The 22,127-nt window shown below is 47.9% G+C and overlaps 1 protein-coding gene across 5 annotated transcripts in view; it reads left to right on the top strand.

Moving 5' to 3' along the window:
- LOC126541686 (uncharacterized) overlaps nucleotides 1-22,127 on the top strand; it is a 219,438-nt gene that overhangs the window by 172,019 nt on the left and 25,292 nt on the right. For all 5 annotated transcript variants that reach the window (XM_050188565.3, XM_050188564.3, XM_050188563.3 and 2 more), the window contains exons 2-3: nucleotides 3,333-3,581; nucleotides 17,681-17,927. In XM_050188565.3, coding sequence (XP_050044522.2) covers nucleotides 3,333-3,581; nucleotides 17,681-17,927 — 496 coding nt within the window. The remainder of the gene's footprint in view (nucleotides 1-3,332; nucleotides 3,582-17,680; nucleotides 17,928-22,127) is intronic.

Raw genomic sequence — 22,127 nt, 5'->3', positions numbered from 1 at the left:
AACTTGATCCGATGGGACTTGTAACATAGTACAGCACTGATTTACGGCCCGAAGTCTTATATTTCGCGAGTCTCCCCATGGGTGCCAATGACAGTCCTAGCCCCGACGGAACCCTGACGGTAGAGTTGTTGTACTTCATGACATCGCGTTCTGCAGATTGTTCAGCACTACCTTCCAAACTATCGTCGAAGTGGCGAAGCGTGCTTGCTCCGCTTTAGCGTTAGTCTTCCTGAAATTAAGCTCCGCTAAACTTAGCTATAGCCTCGGACAAACCAGCCGCATCGCTGCACGGTTTTGATCAACAGAGTTCTTCCCAAACCTGCTCTCTCTCTCTTAACGCGACTTCATCTCTCGGGATCTGATGCGAGGTAGGTGATAGCAATGCTCGTGCTGGATGGCGCCTTCTTCTTCCTGAACGTCCCACCGTGGGCACAATGGCTTCCCACTGTGAACACACACAAAGAAAAAAAAAAAGCTTTTCTTCTGTTTTGTTTCTTTGCATTCTGTTTCTCGCCTTCACGGTGTGTCTGGTTACGGTCAGCTTATAGTAGCTGTCTGCAAGTGCTCTCCTGGGTGTTCGTCGTCGTAAATACTGAGTTTAGCGCAGCAGAATGTAACTGCAGCGGTTGGTGCACACTTTTCGAGCGTCATAGGCATGCGGTGACCGAGCTTGTGCAAACAACTTCGTGTATTACGCACGGGAGGGTCGGAACACAACGCAAGCGTGCGAAGAGCATGACATGCTGGCTCTGTTACATCTAAAAGAAAGTTTTAGATTAGGGGAACACATACGTTGGGTCCCCTAATCTAAACCTCTCTAATATGTCGCTCGATAGCCTTGCGGCACGTCCATGCTATACGCTGCTCACTACGCTGTCTAGTCTAGTACACATAGAATACCGAAGATAGCGGCCGAATTGATCGCGGTCGCCGTAGCACTATTGGTATAGTGCAACGCACGCGTAATGCAGAGGTTGCGGGTTCGGCTCCCACCGGCGACAAGTTACCTTTTCGTCCGCATTGGTTTTCCTTTATTTCGTATTTTCGACGTTTCAGTTCTAACCACAGCTAATTGCCCCTTTGCTTTCATTGGCTTCATTGCATATTGGCTTTGTATGGTCTGTGATTAACAAAAATCGAGCCCCTATGTTTCCCCTTTTCTCGTTCCGCAATGTAAATATTTTCGAAATACAGGTAAAACACCACGACCACCACTACTACTACCACCACCACCACTACTACTACTACTACTACTACTACTACTACTACTACTACTACTACTACTACTACTACTACTACTACTACTACTACTACTACTAACTGCAGCTGTCCTAGTGTGCCCACATTAGAACGATGCCTTCCGCGTTGCTTTTGCGCGTGTACAGCGACGTGAAGTATGGTTTATGAAGAGAATAATGACCATGTAAGTGACATCTGCGAATACGCTGAACGAGAATGTGCGTATTTTCTTTTTTTGTGTGCGGTTTATTATTTGTTTTTGCACAAGGCTTGTATCAGTCGCGCGTGACTTATAACCGTGCCCGCGTCGACAAAGCCTGACGAGCAGGGCCTTCCCTACTTGCCGTCGACTTGCAAGCTCCTGGAAAGACATACTGCTGGGTAGAGTAAGTAGAAGACGAAATGAAGTGATGCATATTTTACATCTGTCCACACACGCGCACAAAAAAAAAAAAAAAAAGAAGTGGCGTGAAGGATTTTTATTGCGACTAGTTATGCCACCACAGCGTTATGCCGCAAAGTTGCAGAGAATAAATTTTTCACTTGAATATAGCGTACTGGGCAAGGAAAATGTAATGTCAAAGGGCGCATAGCACGAAAAGTGTTCTTATATAGAAAGTCACGTGTCGCAAATGAGTGACAGTCAGAAAACCGCCGCAGAATGGCCAGACACGGAGTTTCAGCAGTCGATGAAGAGTTGTCGGAACTCAGAAAGACTTTGTGAAGTCGTTCATCAGACGTCTGCTGTATTACGCGTCATATCGTTCTGCTTGCTTGTCTTCTCGCAATGCTGACGAGTATTCAGTAATTGTAACGTAAGCAGGACGCTATCCGCTGAGCACGCAGCAATCCTTATACGCTTCCGTTCGTAGCAGCTGCATTTAGGTGTAAGCGATTTCGCGCTGATCGCTGACTCATCTCGTTTTGTTTTCAAGAGTGGCATGCGCGTGCAGTGCAAGCGGCAGCCTCTGGAATGCGCCGTCGCAGAGATTTGCTAAGCGCCGGGAAGAAAATTTATCTGCCTTCGTGTTCAGGTTAAGACTGGAGGGCCTGGCTTCCGAGTCGCACCGTTGCTATAGCCATCCAGGACACGCTTGACCGAAACGGGTATGACGTGTACGCGTATACGCGATATGCACGACGTCTCCATTCTGAGCGGAAGCGAAACGCAAGACGTCCTGTCGGGTTGCTCTCGCTTGTTGTTTTTTCATACTATCATTCGCGAGCGATAGGCAGGGAGCGTTCAAGGCCGCGGGATGTTCCGTGCGTTGACTGTGAAGAAGGCGCACACTGCACGAGTCTGTCTTTCGCGCATATTCCTTGCGCGCTGCATTCCGTTGTAGAGTGTAATGCATTTACCCTGCGGTCACGGATGTTATGAGCTTTCTCGCTATACTGACAGGTTTGTTTTCTCTGGTTTTTCCCTTTCTTTCTTTTTTTATTTCTCGCACTCTGCGATGTTTCGTATGTGACTGCCTTTAAAGAATATATCTGCCTGTGCCTTACAGCACCAGTGACGGACCTCCTTGCTTCTTCGGGCGATACGCTGTTGAGCCGGGCTGCTGATTTGCTTCAGCCTTTCGCTCCCTTTCTGTGCGTCCGTACACGACCTCATCGCGTTATCGACGCATGCAAACCCATATTGATGGCACCACTCGTGAAACTGCACCGCATCGGGTGATTTACTTAAATGACTTTAGCGTGCGTGCGAATGCTTAGAAGGAAACCCCGATCCCCCCCCCCCCCCCCCTCTTCAAATTATAATAATTTCTGTCGCGAGTATAAAAGCTGCGCAACGTACGCGGGCGTTGCTGTTTGATGGACGTGTACTTTCTGCTTGATAAGTCGCCGGTTAGACCTGTGTGATGCTATGTCATCATTATTATAGTCGCCACCATAATGAGCCAATTTAAATCCTGCGCAGAGCACCATCGGGCTGGTATGACGCGAAACTGGGCCAATTCGATATGTTTAGGGAGTGCCTTATGGTGTCCTCCGTTCGCGGTTCAATGCTTCGTGTCGGCGCATGCCTTTCCCGGGATGTGCGCTGTGTACACGAGTGACCGACACGTGTCCCGTCTCTCTCCCTGCAGGTCTCGCGCCAAGAAGTGCGCGGCGCCGGCGCCTCCCCGCAGCCTGGTGGGCGGCCCGTCCTCGTCGTCCATCGGGGCCCAGCAGGCCCTGCGCGCGACCGGCAACGGGTCGGTGGTCAGCTGCCCGCCGGGCGCCACGGGCCGGGCGCTGAGCGACGACTGCGCCATCGACGACCTGCTCGAAGGGCGCATGGACCTGCGCCTGGTGCTGCCCGACGGACGCGAGGTGCAGGTCAACGTCGAGCGGAGGTGCGTTGCGGGCTCTGTCGAGGGCGCGGTGCTTCGCACGTGTTTCCCACAAGGAGTGAGCGCCATCTGCATGGGCGGGTTAAAAAAAGGTGTTACGGCGAAAAACATAGAGAGAGAGAGAGAGAGAGAGAGGGTAGGGACGTTAACCAAGGACGTGCCCCGTTGGCTACCCTACACTTGGGGAAGGGGAAAAGAGAAGAACAGATAAGGAGAGAAAAGAAAACATAAAAGTGTGAAGGGCGGAATGACGAAAGGAAAACACGAGTGAGCGTTAGTGGGGTCCACTTTCGTTTTGCATTGTCCTTGTCGTGCTTTTGCGTCATTGTATTTCGTGCCATATATCTTCGTTTTATATGAATTTCGACTTCGAAGTTAAAGGAATAGTCCCGCTGGCCGTGGTAGGTGCTTAGCTTGGTGCTTAAATCTTAACGGCTGCTATAGCTGATGATTCTAGCGGAGAGGTATAAGAAGTTAACATTGGGGATATAGAGCGGAAGTAAATAATTTTTACGCAGGCACATATACCTTCTCGCGGAAATACCCAAAATCCGACACGACACGTACTAAACGCAATAGTTTACAAACGCGCAAAATTGTGCTGCGTTCGTTAATAACGTCATTACTGCGACGATCGTGGGTGGGCCTCGCTTTGTCGTGTCGCATATATACTTATCTGGAACTGCTTTCTAGCCGTTTAAGCCCCTGCCACCCTTCTTTCCCCCGCCCTAATTGTTTCTGTAAGCTGGCCTTGCATGCACGGCACGAGCAATACCAAAATGTCGGCTCGCCTTTGCCTTGTGGCTAAAGTCTTCGGCTCCCCTACGTATTGCGACCGTGGTGTGGCAGAGTGAGAGAAGTTCGTCGAAAGCAGCGAACCCGTATGGAATGGGGTGACGAGAGAGAAAGTGCGTAGCGCCGTGCACGGCAAAGCTTGTTTTGAGTTCGCAACGGCAGGTGAAGAAGCGAGGAGTATAGCATAGGAGATACGATTTGTCAGGCGTACTGTTCTTTCGCTGTCGTATACCCGCTTGTATACGGGCAGCTGCGAACACCACGGGTATAATATAGGCGTTCCGCAATAGAAAAGAAAAAGAAGATAGATCTAAAAGAAAGCCGAGCTATTTGGTGGCCCAGGTATGCAGCTTGAGCCGGTTCATTATTCAAAGGAAAATATTTTTAGAACAACGCCTCCAAAGCCTTGGCTCGAATTTGACCCTTCCAGCAATTATTTCCTTTGGGGCTACCGCATTGTCGACAGCCACAGGAACGTTTGTGAAGCCCTCTACATCTTTCCGCGCAAGACAAAAAGAATTGCATGCTAAAACTCTTCTTTATGCTTATTATGCTCGCATAATTTTTGCTGTAGTACTTAGATACTTGATCATTGATATATGTAACAGTAGACTATCTATCTATCTTTCTCTCGCTCGCTCAATGGCCCGTGTTGTCTATTTACTTGGGCATCTACACATGCACTCCTGGTCGTGATACCTTCATGGTCGTTCCAGCGTCGTCATTCCGGCTTCGTGATGTTACGTCATGACGTCGTCGTCACACCTTCCACCATAGACAAACTGGACAAGCGCCCAATAACAGAAAACAAGATCCTTGGAACCTGGCCTACGCGAATATCAGCGCGATCCGCTATGAAGGCACTGCTGCGATGTTTGAAAGACACGGGACTTTCTGACAAATTGTGACTGTACACTGTGTGACGTAGGACTGTACGGTGACACTGCGTAAGACTAGGAACGCCTTTGCGGGCTGCGTGGCAGTGCCCACAGAAATAGTTCGTGTGTAGGTGCGTGTGTGTGTGTTTCGGTTTTTTTTCCTTTTTTTATCCTTCTTTCTTTCTCACCTATTGCATCCCCTTGCCCCTCCCCCAGTACAGGGTAGCCAACCGGAGATGATCTCTGGTTAACCTCCCTGTCTTTCCTTTGCCTCTCTCTCTCTCTCTCTTCTGCCCCGACCCACCGCCCCTAGTTGTCGACAGCTTGGGCCACTAAGTAAGGGCTTGAGGTCGTTGAATGGTCTTGATGCCAGCTTTATCATCCGACTCCCGCCATACCTTCGTCGTCAAGCCATCTTCGTCACACAGTCTTCATGCATTCCCTGTCACACCACCATCGTCATCAATCCGGCTTCGCGATCTTGCTCTCGCCATGCCGACGTCGTCACGCCTTCTACCCCGACCCAGTCACCCACGTTGTCTAATAGCTTGGGCCACTAAATAAGTGCTCGTGGTCGTGATGCCGCCGTGATCGTTGCATCATCTTAATTCTAGCTTTATCTGACTCCTCATGCCGTCGTCGTCGCGCGGTCGTTTTATAATTTCACCACTTCAGTAACGTCATTCCACTGTCGTCAAGCCGTCGTCGTCATACCGGCTTCGTCTTTCCATTGACGCCAATCGTTCATCATTCTTTTGTAATCATACTGTCGTCATTCATTCGTGATCATGCCGCTTTTGTCATTCCGTGATCGCGCGACAGTCGCTGACCCGCCGTGGTGGCGTAGTGGCCATGGCGTTGCGCTGCTAAGCCCGAGGGGGCGCGGGACCGAAATCCTGCCGTGGCGGCTGCATTTCGATGGGGGTGAAATGCAGAAACGCCCGTGGTACCGTGCATTAGGTGCACGTTAAAGCACCCCAGGCGGTCAAAATTAACCCAGAGTCCCCCACTACGGCGTGCCTCATACTCAAATCGTGTTTTCGGCACGTAAAACCAGAGGATTCTTTAATTTTGAGACGGTCTCTATCGTGAATCAGTTTCCAGACCGTCGTCGTCATGCCGTCGTCGTCACGCTTAGTCATTCCGGTTTCATTATACAGAGATCGTTGCGCCATTGTCACCATGCACTCGTCTTCGTCCCATTGTCCACATGCGGTTGTCACCCCATCGTTGTCATACAGTCGTTGTCACACAGTCATCATGCATTCGTTGCCATACCATCGTCTTGATGCCGTCGCGGTCGTTGTTTCGTCGTCATATTAATTTCGACGTGCGATTCTCGTATAGCCGTCGTCGTGAGCCATCGTCGTCACACAGTCGTCGTCGTACCGTTTTCATCATGCCATCGTCTTCTCGTTGTCGTGTTACCATCGTCATTTCTTCAGTACCGTCATCCAATTGTCGTCATTCCGTCGTCTTCATACCACCTTCGACGATCCATCGACGTCATTCCTTGTTCGTCATTCTATCGTAATGATGCTGTCTTCATTCAGTCGTCATTATGCATCCGTTGTTATACCGTCGTCTTCATGTCGTCGTCGTGGTGTCATTGTCGTCATTCCAGCTTCTCCCGGTTCTCGTGACATCGTCGCCATACAGTTGTCATCTCATTGTCCTCAGGTCGTGGTCGACATGATGTGGTCTTTACACCATCGCGTAATTTAATAATCGACATCTCATTGTCGTCAGGCAGTCGTCGTTTACCGCCCTTGTCGTTCCATCGAGATAGTTATGTATTTCTCATTTCATCGTCGCTGCGTCGGCGTCGTACAGTCATTGTCATGCCGCTATGCTCATGGGCGACCTTGGCAAGCGAGTGCCATAGCAATGTGGGACTATATCTGCGTATGTGGGATGTAGCCGCGGCAACAGAACTCTCACAATTACTACTGCACGTGTTAACTAAACGTGACTTGAGGAGTACGGTCTGTCGTTGCATTGCTCGAATGATATTCGCATTACCGTCGACAGTCATCGTCAGATTACTTTTACCATAACTTTATTTGCTTCTTTTATATTTCGAGGTTATGGAGAGAGCCCGGAATTCATTATCTGCTAACATAGGCTGCTTTTATTTCAGCGTCTCTTCTGTAGTCTCTTTTATGGTTTCGTCTTCACGCAGCCACTTATTATTTGCTTCCTTATACTAGAAGGGATAAAACGTAATGCGTGTGTGAGTGGTTTTTAAAGGAGAATAGGAAGAGATAAGTACAGCGCCGTTACTGCCTCTCGTGCGAGGGCACCTCCACTGCGCTGTACGGGTGAGGGGAGAGGGGTAAAAAGTGTGGCGAAGAAAACAGAATATAGAGTTGAGAAAGCCCAGCCGCAACGCCTGGATCTTGTTATCACCTTGTTTCTACGAGCGCGAGCACCGGTCGTTTGAATCGTATTCGGGCCGGCACACTGTCAGCGGAGCCTATGGGCGATAACAACAGAAGCGAGAGATTCCGCTTTCCAGTGTGCGCGTCATGCGGCTGTTTCGTTTGGCTATCGCGCGCGAGCCATATCTTATTATGGCCGCTCATAAAGGGTTCATGAGGCCGCGGGCAAAGCCTTATAACAGTGAGGAGATTACCGACAAAGGGTATTAGCTTCGCGTCAAACGTTTTGTGAGGCTTATACGATCAAGACAGTTACATGCGTCGCTTACTCAGTATACTTGCAACACGACGGGTATAAAAACTGCGCTTCGCAGTTACCTGAACAGCGAATAGTGGGAACGCTTTGCTGTGTTCACAAACGTACCCTGACTCTGAGCGTTTCCTCGTCTTCGCCTTATAAGGTTATGTGTATGTGCTGCGGTTATTATGGCCACACGCACAAGCGCAAAGTGATGCGCTCATTTTTGTGTCACAGCTGTTGAAAGGAGCCGAGGCTGCGTACAGGAGCGCTGCAGCGAGGACCGATCTTCTGCTTGCATTGAAATAGCTCTGCGTTTGTGTGATGTACTGAATTAGATCGCTTTTGTGGTTTATTTCTTTCCTCCTCTAATATTTTTCTCGTATAGGTCTCGTTAGGCAAATGAAGCAAATCGGTATTTTGCATTGCTTTCTTTTATCGTTCGGTGAAGGAAAAGGGAAGCCACAAAAGCTATTCACTCGGGGGAGCGGGTGGTTGGTGACAGTGGTGGGTTGTTCTTCTCTTTGCGTTCATTTATGTCCTGTCTATTCGCGCTGCACAAACTGTGTTCAAGGAGAATGTACCGGGAGGCCCTGTTGACTTGCTGCTTTGCTTGGCCGACAGTAGTGGTCCCTGAGCGACACCTACGGCATCGTCAATGGGTTGTTTCAGAGTGATTGGGCAGTGCTCTTCTAAAAGAGTCCAAAGCGGAGAGACACACAGGCACGCACACGCGCACATACATACATACATACATACATACATACATACATACATACATACATACATACATACATACATACATACATACATACATACATACATACATACATACATACATACATACATACATACATACATACATACATACATACATACATACATACATACATACATACATACATACATACATACATACATACATACATACATACATACATACATACATACATACATACATACATACATACATACATACATACATACATACATACATACATACATACATACATATCCAGTCATCAAATTTCAGTATTTTGAAGAAAAAGTTGAAGAAAGCAATAACAAAGGATGCACGTTTGTACTGCGCAGAAGCTATTTCAGTGGAAGGCCATGCACTGCCATGGCCATGCAAGGTATTTGGCCATGTTCTGCCGCGAATGCGGCTGCGCGCCGGATTTAGATGGCGCATCGGTTCTCTTGGCTCACAATGATCAGTTAACCCGATATATCTTTGAGGCATATCATATAAGCTAGAAAGGGACGACATGTGTGAACCAGTCCTCATTATCATTCCATGACAGAGAGGTATCCTTTCTAGAGGACAAGGGACAGTAATCGGCCCATGCGTTTTATATATACATTACATTTTTTCCCCCACCAATACTGCTTATTGTTATTTTATCTCTGTAAAGCCCTTCCTTTCAAATTTTAGCAATTCCTCTAGCTCCGAGCTCATTTACTACGACAGCAGCAGGCTGAAGTGATGGAGACTGCGTCACCGGTGTTGATATTGGCCCCTCCAAACATCTTCTCTGACGACAGCGGCCCAAATACGGGAGGGAAAAAAATAAATAAATAAATCCGGAATCTGTGACGTCACACTCAAGTACCGGCGCTCGGGTTTCGGGGCGAAATGCAGGTGTAATGAAACCTTGACCGTCATTTTCTCGTGTAATAATCAGCCTCATATCGCGAAATTAGTGCAAGCAGTTTTCAAGAAATGCCCTATTAGTCTAAACCGACTTAGCTGTTTCCCTTCAGTTTAGAGTATGTTGCTCATCATTCACTCGCCGCGGTGGCTTAACGGCTATGGTGTTGCGCTGCTAAGCGCGAGGTCGCGGGATCAATTTTCGATCGATTTCGATAGGCGCGAAATGCAAAAGGGCCCGTGTCCCCTGCATTGGGGGCACGTGAAAGATCCCCTGGTGGTCAAAATTAACCTGTAGTCCTCCACTACGGCGTACGTCTTAATCAAATCTTAGTTTTCGACACTTAAAACCCCATAATTCAGTTCAATCGTTCTCGTACATAGCCACCAAATGGCCCGATAAGATACCATTGCGGTTAGATTTGGTAAAATGTGCCGTACAGCTGTTGAGAGGCACGCAGGTCTAATTGGTTGCGGGCAGAAAATTACTCCGATGTTCAAGCTTCCGCCGCGCAGAGGTGTTGCGTTGCGCGCCAGCCGTTCCAACGTCCGCCGCAGGTCAAGCCGGAGATCGCTATCTCGTCGGGCTGCTGTGAGTGAGGCCCTGCAGGGCAGCGCAGCATTGGAACGCGCGGAAGAAAGCGAAGCCGAGGTTGCAGCCGCGTCTTTTGTCCCTGGCGCCTCTGTGTGCGTATATACTCCGCCTAGGGCGACCGTGTGAGCCAGCGGCCCCACGATCTGGAGATAAGCCGCGATAATTATACGGACGCGAAGGCGACGTGACGAGAGCGAAGTTTCGGCGGCGCGCGCCGTAGCGCCCGCACTGCGGGAGTCTTTACGAAGGCGGCCTAGTCGTTTGTAACTGATATCTCGACTACTTAAAGCCCCTCCATCCACGTGTAATATGGAGGGGCTTCACGCCTACCCTGTGTCGTTTCAACAGTCCGTTATATCTAGACCCGAGATCTAAGCTTCACGAAAGTCGGGCTATACGCAATTGCCTCGTGAATCAGTACATCCTCAGCAGCTGCGACCTATTAAGGATGGACATTTATAAGTGACGATAATTAAATTTTTGGTAGACGGTGGTATACAGATGAACCGACTGTGGCCATCTTTAAGCTTTATCACTGAATAGCGGTGGTCATTCACTGTGTCCAAACATCTGCGTAACGAGCATCATTTTTGCGTGGTCTCCGAGATCGGGAGACGCGTGGTATTCTGTGTTCTCGGACGCCTGATGTTCTTGATCGTGCTGCCATGATTTATGTTTCGAAAGGAAGTCGCAGAAAGAAGCTTTGGAGGCGTACGCGCGGCTTGCGTCGCCTACGTCACGTGTTCCCTCGGGGTGCTCCTGTCGATGTTAGAAGAGAGCCACCTTTCCTTATTGGAGATTTCCATCATTGGGTTAGTTTCTGTCGCGTAAACGGCACCTTATCTACGTCAGAGCTGTTGCGTCATCTTGGTGTCCCTCCTACTTTTCTACTTTCCTCGTTACCTATCTTTATATCTTGAATTTTTCGACCCTACCCTGCGGACTTTTCTCACGAGCTTCGCTATAAGGAATGCCATCGGCTGTTGCCGCCACTGGCTGAAGCGTTCCAGAATAGTGCAGATGCATGCGGCAGTGCTAAAATACTCTATAGATATAGTTTTCGTCATGCGTATTGCGTATCAACCGTACGGCAATACGGTTTGCCGAACGGAAGGACTTGCCGAACGGTCCAAACCGCCAAGTGCTTTTCCGTGCAGTAATAAGGCATATGCGAAACTCTACAAATGTTTGAAAGTTTCAAAGGATATTTAGCTTAAAACGCAAGATATTCATACTTATAGTTGTTTGTTTTTATTGATGGAAAAGCATCAACGGGCATTAGAATTTGCTGTGTGGGCAGCATATTGCTTAAATATGTAATCACCACGGGAACAACCGCGCGTGTCATTCTGGTTGCTTACAGAGAGGAAGTTCTCCTGCAGAGACGTAGCTGGGAATCACGTACTACAGCTTTTCCAACAGAAAAAAAAAATCGCACCGGCAGATTTAAGCCCAAACTTATGTGTCATTGTCTTGCAAGAGAATGCGCGCAGACGAATCAGTCGCATTCAGCTCTCCACTCACTCACTCACTCACTCACTCGCTCACTCGCTCACTCACTCACTCACTCACTCACTCACTCACTCACTCACTCACTCACTCACTCACTCACTCACTCACTCACTCACTCACTCACTCACTCACTCACTCACTCACTCACTCACTCACTCACTCACTCACTCACTCACTCACTCACTCACTCACTCACTCACTCACTCACTCACCGACCGTCCCCTTTTCTTAAATTCACCCTTCTGTGAGCCTTTTGTAGAGAACACGTGTACTTCAGTTCATTTTCACTTTGTTTTCTTTCTGCTTGCGCAATGGTCAGTATGATGTGTACGTCTCTCTCTCTCTTTTGTCCGTCGCGTACGCAGCGTAGATCAAGGAAAAGCCCCGCGCTACGGCGAGATTTCCTCTTGGCACGACCGCACAACTTTGGCGCAGTCGTAAAGTTGGTTCTCATTGCTGTGGGGCGCGCACCAGTCTTCGCGTGCCTGCCGCGCTTTCTCGAATGTAAGCACACCTCGAACCGAGGGCCACCCTCTCTCCTTCCCTGCTGCCAGGACGGAAGACGCTGAAAAAAAAGAAAAAGAAATCTGGCTATTTAGTGGCAAATGCGAAAGAAATTCGGTTAGCATTACGTCGCTCCTCTTTGAAGTCCCGTATCCGTAATGTAAACCGCGTTCACCACACACGTCCTGCTTCTTCGAGGAGCGAACTACAATTGGCGGTGGTCAGCGTCATATGTACTTTTTTCCACTTTGATATTCCTAATGCTAACGCTTGTAAAAAAGTAAAAAAAAATCATAGGGTCACCATAAGGGCGAAGCAATGAATGCGATAGCAGCATGTTCGAATATTACACGAAGTGTAAGGCTAGTAGCTGTGGTGGGAGTGTGAATTGAAATAAACGTAAGCTAAGTGAAAACTAGCTGTTGTGATAAGGGTCCTCCGTTTGAATGCTGCCATCGGACAATTTCTTTGATGTTTGTTAATTAGAGCCAACGCCTTTCTTATCGACTTTACCGCCACTTTTCAGTATCCGTTACGTTTCAAACCTCTTACCTGAGTCGATTATGGAGGTTGTGCACAGCCGCGCCAATAAAATTGCATAATTTTCAGGTTTGAGCTGTGCTTTTGTTGCGCGCTTTTAAAATTTAAATCTGAAAAGATTTAAGATTAAAAGCATGCGCTGTCGCTGACTCTTTCATAACGTTTGTTTGTGGGCTGCTATTTTAAAAATTCTGATGAATAATTTCGTCAAACATATAAGATCTAGTATAGGCAACTTTAGTGGTAGAATGGTGTGGGAATGTAACCTGTATATATCGCATGTTGTATAGCGTGGCATATAGCATGCATATACTTAAATATATACGGAACGTCACTGCGACGGCGACGCCGATGGCAATAATTCGCTTAGAGTGTCCATATAGTTGCTAGCGCAATAATAACGAAATATTTCGGATGTAAGCAGTCCTCTTTCGCGAAAAAAGGCTGTGTCCCTTATAGTGCCTTCGAAAGCGAGGCGCCGCAAAAGTTTCATGCAACGCATTGACATATCCTTACGGGATATACCGAGAGCAGCATGAGTGTTTTCCAAGGCACGACTCCATGTCACGTGACCGTATGACGTAACAGTGACGGTGAACAGATAGGTTACCTTTTGTACCCGGTGTCTTCTTGTCGGTTTGACGTGAGTTTGGACCCGATGGCTTAGCCAGAAGTTGTTTTCGGGGAAAGGGATAGATGAGAGGGGAGGGGGGGCTGGGCGCGCCGCATACTAAACCAAAATTGGGGAACGCGGGGGGGGGGGGGGGGAGGTTTGATGCATGTGTGTCTCCCGGACTATGCCACTTTTTGGACCGTTCAATTTTGAGTTCCTGGTGAAGTAAGTCGTTGCTTTGCCCCGACATCCTTCGCGGACCTGCGCATCCTTGCCTGCTTAGACAACCGTGGCCATGAAATCGCAGTGCGGGGTGCTTAGATTCGAGAGGAAACGGTACGCGATACCGGCGCGGTCAGGTTCGTGTACGTGTGCGTGTACGTCTGTGTGTGTGTGGTGCGCGCGCGCGACAACGAATACGACGGCGACGATGCGCGCGCGTGACAAAAGACTGGAAAAGGAAAGCGCGGCAGAGCGCGGGGGAATGGCGATTTTCTAATGGTCGCAGCGTGGCTCCGGGGCGGACGCCGAAGAACGACGCTACTGCGCCAGAATGGCAAAATCTTTCCGCCGTTCGTCCCCGCCGTCGGACGCGTTTGTCCCCGTTTTTCTCTCTGCGCGTTTTCTCCTTTCTTACTGCGCGGCTTTCGGCGACCCTTGATGCCACAGCGGCGCGGATGGACGATTGGCGCGCGGAGCGCCGTTTTCACGCACGAGTCCGGCGGCGCCGAACAGCAGAGCATCCATAAAGGGGCTCGCTCGTTGGGGGCAATTCATATTCGGGACATTATGTGCGACCACGTGGTCGCGACATGTTGCGCCATTTGTTGTGCTTGCAGAAAAGGAACCCACACAGAGTGTGGGTCTGCGCATGCGCAGACCTGCGGACGCCGTTTGTGGAGGGCGTATCTTGTAGCGTGCGCAATGCGCTTCTCAAATATTGAAAGCCCAAATATAACACTTCTCAAATGTGAAAGTCCGCGCAAAATTGTCAATCAGGAAATTGTAAGGCATCACGAAAAATTCTCCGTCTATCTTTCTGTTGCATGTATAGAGCAACGGAAAGATGAGCCGGGAATTTTTTATGGCCTACGATACTCTGATTGACAATTTTGCGTCAATTTTAATACTTGAGAAGTTACTGAACTTTTATGCAATTAGGCCAATACAAAACATATATATATATATATATATATATATATATATATATATATATATATATATATATATAGTATGGCTTGCTCCAAGTGACGGCAAACATTACCTCTGTTCTGTCCAGCTACATGGGACTCGTATATTCTTAAAAATTTTGGCACAAGTTACGTGGGACACCCGGCATATAGTTCAGCCTTGTTCAGCATGCGCAAGCCGCACGGGGCTGCTTGCACCCGCGATTGATAAACATAACTGCGCCAAGCGGAGAAACATTCGCTCTTGCGTACGCAGCAGCGAATGCAAGCCTTTCGTGCTTTGTACTCTAGGGGTGCGATCTTGTACGCGTTCCAAAATAGAACGGAGGCGGTTCGTTCCACCGAGCCAAATACGATTCGTCAATTTGAACCGTGCCGAACGCCATGACGTCAATTGTGACGCGATATCTGCTCTCAATCATTCCGTTGTCGTCTGCTTTTGGACGAACGGAACGGAACATACCGCCTATTTCGTGACATAAAGAACGAACCGCCTCCGTTCTATATTGGAACGCGTACAAGATCGCACCCCTGAACTTCCATATATGAAGGAAAAACGTAGGCAGGCGCAATCCTCCTCGCACGTGGTCTTCGCATGGAGCGCGCTTGCGCAGTCCGGCCCCTTGCTCGACCGCACACGATTGTTTTTCCAAGTCTGCGCTCGACACCTCCGGATTACCTGAATGCCGTGTGTGTTGTCCTATAGTTACAGCTTATAGCGCTGTCAACCAATACGAATCAGCGTCGGATTCAAGGGTTTGGCTCGCGGCCACACACTTTGTCTCTCTCTCTCTCTCTCTGTTTCACTTGGCATAATTCCTGCTTCGCAAGCATTTCATTCAGCGCGCGTATGTTTTATGCGCCCCCCGACCAGTCGTACCACCTTTCTTTTTTTTTTCTCTTTCTTTCTTTGTTCCCCCTGCACACGGCCCTTTTTTTTTCGCGCGTATTGGAGGCTTTGATGTTTAAATGGCTACGCGTGCCTTGCCTTTCGATTAGCGTTGTTAAAGACCCGAATTTAGTTCTCTTGTCTGGGGGGCTTCGCGCGTGTTTTGCGTAACAAGTTCGCGCCGGATTCGCGCGTACGTGTAAATGGACCTTGAAGAAGAAGAAGAAAACAGCTGCGTGCATATATATGGGCGCCCTAGTTAACGTCAGGGCAAAAAGAATTCAAGAGGAAAGGGGTACTCTGATTTGTTGGTACACGAGGATAAAGTGGCCTCGGTGTAGGTTCCGGTTGCGCGCGTTGTAATTGACATGATAGCTGAAGTTAGGTTAATAACTTTCTCAACAGCTTAACTATATTAAAAAAAAATTCTGGTTAGAAACTAGCGCATCATTGGTTGTCCAATGCGCATTACTTCCACCCCTTCGACAATGGCAGGGAGTTTTCGAAAATTGTGTTGTCAGTTCAAAATTGGGTGCTCTGCAGCCAACTGCTTTTCGTGATGTCACGATCGTAGAGTACTGTCATCAGCTTCTGTTTAGGTAAAAATGTCAAGATACGCATTGTCCTTAATTAGTAAATTGCAGGAGCCTGCACTGCCATTCGTTTTTTCGAAAGACAGTAATGTTGTCCTTGCTTAGGCTTTCGAGGCTGTTCTCTTTTACGATTGATATGGCAAGTGTACCCAAGGAACGCCTTTGGCGAATAGGATCAGACACCTCTCCCAGTTTACTTACTGATGTTGCTGTGCAGTCTGATATAGCTAAATTGATCTGGGGCTGTACTATGTAATGATTTTTATTTTCCATTCTTGTTTACTCATTGGTTGGCATGAAGCCAAGCGTGTGTTTTCACCAGTGTCGTACACTCACTGCCCCTGCCGATAAGAAATTAATAGAATTGAAGGAAGACCCTTTCATAATGCATGCGACCTAAATCACAGTATAGGCGGCCCTTCTTATTGCTGAATTTGTGTCACCAGTCTGGAAAATGTTGTAATTGCCATGTGTGATCCGTGCTTGTCACATAAAGTTCAAGGCCCACGGTGGTATTGCATAAGCCGTCTGATTTAACCGCTGGATAGCTTAATCCGTACATGTGTTAACGTACGCTGACTGCAACAAGCAAATAACTAAGCTATGTGGATTACTACATTAAGTTTGGTGTGCCCTGAGTTTGCGTGGTGTTTATCTACCACATTACAAGCAGACACGAAGTATTGATCATCAATTAAACGGAATTCACCACCAGCAAGTTCTTATTCCACCTAATTAGGTCATCGTGATCATCAGAGGATATACTTGGCATGTATGCATGTTATGAAAAAATGCAATGGGAGAACAGAGAAAGGAATTACAACACATGGTATTGCATGTGCATTGTCATTTTTATCTTGTTTACATTCGCTAACCGAAAAGCCCCTTCATATTCTGTATGTGCTGAGCACTATTTTACAACAAAGGAAAGGTCTTGACACGAACACTCGCTGCGGCGTCTCAGTAACTATAGTGTTCTGCTGTGTAGCACCACATTGTGGGTTCGGTGGCCATGTTCTAATGAGCTAGGGCGGAACGCCAAAATGCGTTTGCATCAAACATTTACGGCATTTTGAAGAAACTACAGGTGGCCAAAAACTATTTGGGAACCCTCAGCTATGTCTACCACTGCTGCATCTATCGTAGTTCTTTTGTTTCATTGAACGTTAAAATTCAATCAATCAATCAATCAATCAATCAATCAATCAATCAATCAATCAATCAATCAATCAATCAATCAATCAATCAATCAATCAATCAATCAATCAATCTTTTGACCTTTACATTTAAGCTGGCTTGTGCAAAGACGTGAACATTCCTCGATACCCCGTTTGAGTCATGCTAAAACAAGGCTTCTAAGTCACTTTCTTCTCACATACATTAAAATGGCACCACTTTTACGATGACCTGAAAAAGAAGTAACAAGTGATTGCGAATGCTATGCGGATGAGCCAGACTGATCGTCCAATTGTTTTTTGCAATCCAAACTGCAAGCGACACTTGAGAGGAGGTTTAATACATAGCGTTTTTCTGCATCAGTAAGCCATCTAAAATATCACGCCTTTTTAATAACACTTGTAGCTGTGCTTACTCTTTTCTGCAGTTGCATGGAAATATGCGGAATGTTTTCTCTGAGATTTTGTACTCTCGCCGTATTTTTCAGAACGCCCGTCATGGACCTGCTGGTGCAGGTGGCCACGGCGCACAAGATCAACCCGAGTGGCCACCTGGTGCAAGCACCGAATGAGCGAGGAGACATGCTGACGTGCAAGCCCAACACAGCCATTGGCTCGCTTGACGTGAGCCACCTGCTGATTGTGCCCAAGGGGGCCCCGGCCGTATCCGGAGGAGTGGCCGATCCTGCATTCTGGCACAGGAAAGGCATGAGACCTCCTTCCAAGCCATTCGAGGTGAGGGGCCAGATCATATACAATTTATCTTCAATTTCTTTTTTCTGATAGCTTATCGTGACCCTTCATGAGATGCAACAGTGCGCTTATTTATCAATCTGTATTCTTGCATTTCATGTTATCGATTGACTCGCCCTCGTGCTGCCAAATGTTCGCCTGGTGGTTTTTCTGGTTAGCCCGATTCATAGAATAACTTTCCTAGAAAAGCACGGCGACGAATTCCATTCCCAGGCCTGGAGAAATCTTTCTTCGTCTGTGATGCTCTTTCCGAAGAATTCATATCGATTTCTTTGTAGCTTCTTGCTATTGCGAGGATGTTAACTTTCCTTCTCATAAATGCATCTTTATTCTGCGTTTTCCTGTCCAATAGCGTCTATGTCCATTCCTGCATGTCCAATCTGTCGATTTACAAGTGAAGTGGGAGCTCTTCCTGGCTACAATAAGAAAGTACAGTAGACTCCCTTTAAGACGAACTCGAAGGGACCATGAAAATTTGTTCGTCTTATCAGAAGTTCATCTTGTCAGAATAATAATTGGCAACATGACAAGGCGCATCCAATTATCTTACTTCAAAACGGTAAAGGAAGTAGACTTGAAACGGGGGTAAATGACATAAAAAGCATTTAGTTAGGTACTCGTGCTTGCCTTCATCCAGTCCGTGATGGATGTTTGGCGTTTATGTGCAAATCGGCAAGCAGCCACAGACAATGTCATCTCACCTAATGACCTTAAAGATCCTTCTGTGCCTTCGTGCTGATGGAAAAGGTTCGCTAGGTAATTAAAGCAGGCATCTGCCGCCTCACTGGTCATCGATTCAGGCTCCGAAGTGGCGTATGTACGAAGGAGCGCTCTGAGTGCGAGCCAATGCAACGCAACCTAGAGGAAAGTCTGGGTGACGTTGAGCGAAGATGGGGGGAGGGGGGGGGGGAGAAACGAGGCGAAACGTCGCGGAAGAGGAAGGTAGGCGGAGGCGCGCTGGGTTGACGTCCTCTGGCGTTTGCTACAGGTTTCGTTTGCGATACGGACGTAGACGTACCGGGTTCGTCTCGTGATAACATCGTCCTCGCGCGCTGTACGCTGTGTGTGCGAGTGAAAGCGTGCGACGGTGAGCCAACGATGACGGCTCAACCTCGCGTGCGCATAAGAGGTAAGAAGGGGGAGCGGAAGCGCGCCGCCTTCCGTCCCACCGTTGCAGGGCACTGGGGAGAGAGGGGGGGCGTTGTACTTCGGGTCGCGCTTAGTCGCGCGGGCTTTATCTTGAACGCGAGCTGCTTTGGGGGCACAGTCTAGGTGGGCCGATGGCTCTAGTTTTTCGTGCGCTGTGTTCTCGACGCTCAGTTTCCCTTGAAGCGATAGACAGCGCGAAGGTCACTTGGCTCGCTGCGCTTGCCGCGATTCCTCAGGCCAGCGTTTTGACAGCGAGCGTCTGCGGTCATCGAGTGTGATGTGTTCATGTTTGCCTGTGCGCGCTGACACCACGCTTATTAGCTTAGTAAGCGGCTGTTTACAAGGGGGCCTTCTGCTCCGGCGGCTGCTGCGTATGGCGCGGCCGCGCGAGCCCTGTCTTGAATACGATCTGCTATATGCGGACAATGTAGATGCACCCAGAACCGATAGCTTCGTATGCGCTGTAGCAACCACACGCTGGCGCGTCATCCGCGTTCACGAAGTGAAACGTCACTGTCGTTTTTGTTACCCCTTCTTGTTTTCGCATCTCTTCACGGGCGATGAACGCCGCAGGCCTCCAGCAGGGTGCCTTGATGCGCCCCGCCCCCCTCCCCCCGGGCGCTGCCCATCGAGGCGCTCTAGCCTCCAGGATAGGTAGCGGTGGCGGTCACTCCCAATGTTCGTCTTAACCGAAGAGCACGTCAGAGATGGTTCGTCTTAAGCGGATGTTTTTTTCGTTGAGTCTATGGAAAACTTAACAAACCTTGCCATATTGTGCGTTATATGCGAGAATTCGGCTTAACCGAGTTCGTCTCAACGAGAGTTCACTGTATGTCAACTGTTCACATTTATTTTCCCTTTTTACAACGCCTATTTCACTACTCTGGTACAGTGTAGTAAACTGGAAACTCGTGTCTGGTTATCACTGCCTTTCCTCTTCTGTGTTCACATTTCCTTCTGAGCTTTTGTCAGCAGCGACCCAATCAGTACTGCTGTATAAATATAATGTATGCAGTCGAACCTCGTTGTAACGGAAGTCGCATCGGATACGAAAATGCCTTATTTATACTCTATACTCGTTATAAGCATGCACGCAGAGATCGACGAAAAAAGGAAAAGAAATTGCTATCAGGTCTATGCGAAAAAAAAAAAAAAAAGAAACGATAGCAGTGTGCCTCCGACTGGCCTGGCTCCGGCGGATTTTGATGATCTGTCGACATCCTGCGACACATGCTCGCTCTCTGCACCGCCGCGAATAAGCAACCGTACGATCGGTGTTATCGCACGAAGAAGGAGGAGGAGGAAGTTGTAGGCGGGGGATTGGCACACTGGCTTCTCGACTGCGGTCCAACCAAACCAGCCTGCTGGCCGAAACTCGCACGCCGATGACAGACATTTCGGACGCGGAGGGGGCTGCGCGTGGATCCGTATTCTGCTACGACGGCCATCAGTCTAGCTGGTGCATCTGGTCTCACGCTCTATCGCCGTTAAGGTCTACGAGTGAGAACATACTGGGCGGCGAACTTGCCGCAAGGGCGAGCGTCTCTCAACCGGCTGCACTGTTTTGGCGGCTAGGCCTAACAAGCGCAGCTTCGTCGGCACTCGGCAATCAAAGTTGCGGTTTCGAGCCAATTAACATGGCTGCAATTTTGTTCACGGCCGCCGTGTTTGTGGCACAGCACGGACGGTTAATGCCTGAAACACCGTGCAGCATCCGAAATGTTGGTTATTTCTGTTATACATTGGTGATAAGTGGAGGTGTCTCAGGAATTGTGCATGTTAAAAAATTCAGGCGTCAGAAAAATCGTTCGATGACTCTGTGACATTCTTGCTACAAGAATGTATATCTTGAGGCACGTGCTAGCAAAAATTTGCTCTGCTACAACCGAAGCCATGTCGGGTCCCGCATTATCGATTTCGCCGCAACAGGAAAATACTCCATATAGATAAAGCATGATCAAACTTTATATTTGTTATATCCGATAATTCATTATATCCATGATCGATATATCGTGGTTTGATGGCATTACTTTATTGCACTATGCTGGGGTGCAACGATGTACTGCACAAACAAGGGGGGTGTAAGCTTCCATTTGTACTGGCCAGTCAACAATCTGCAAGTCGCTTTTGCTTGAAGTTATTAAATAAAGCACATGCAAATTTTCACATGTATGCATAAAATTGATTTTGGTAATGAACTGAAATGTATGATGCTTCATGAAGATGCTTGGTAAAAGATCAAGGAAAAGGGCACAAGAAATATTGGCTTGAATGTTAATTAGGAACACTGGCATATTGAGTTCAAAACCATTATGAAAATCACCTTGAACAAAATTGCTGTACAAAGCAATGTGCAGTTGTAAGAGATTATTAGGCAGGAGGAGGCACCCTAGCTAAAGCATGAAATGTGCAGATTCTTCCTATTAAATGTGCACATAGAATGCACACATATCAAACGCCATGCATAATCCCACCTGGACTATGCGCATTCTTCTGACAGTAATATGCATGACGAATGTGCACATTCGAAACTTGCATAAGGGCAAACAGCTTGTCATATTTAATCACCTGCATTGAACGAACACTGCTATGGTTATACAGGTGTCCCATCTGCTGTGGGCATGCATACTACACGGAGAATTTCAAACTGAAGTCATCATGGTGATGTGCGTTTGTTAATTCATGTCTGTGATGTGCCCATGTAAAGATGCCTTGCATATTTATTTTACTTTCTCCTACATTTCAATTTGATAGCATGTAGGTACTTCACATGTAACATTTGTTCTTCAGCAGCACTTGGAGTTTTTGTTGTTTCAGCACTTTTATGGCTACAAGGAGAGCATCATTAACAGGGCGAGCTGGGGTGACCTCACATAAAACCAAGCAGTGCAAATCACAAGAGACAGTGAAAAAAGATGCAGCAAGTTTTTGCATGTCATCTTTTATTGGTTCTGTTAGGTTGTACTGCTAAATTTTATATGTGCACGTAGAGAGCTTGCGCTTGTTTTCTTAGAACGAATGTGGACATTTTCT

This window comes from Dermacentor andersoni, chromosome 2 (assembly GCF_023375885.2).
Source record: "Dermacentor andersoni chromosome 2, qqDerAnde1_hic_scaffold, whole genome shotgun sequence".
Taxonomy (NCBI): domain Eukaryota; kingdom Metazoa; phylum Arthropoda; class Arachnida; order Ixodida; family Ixodidae; genus Dermacentor; species Dermacentor andersoni.
Note: the sequence above shows the minus strand (reverse complement) of the source record. Positions and strands in the feature narration are given on the sequence as shown.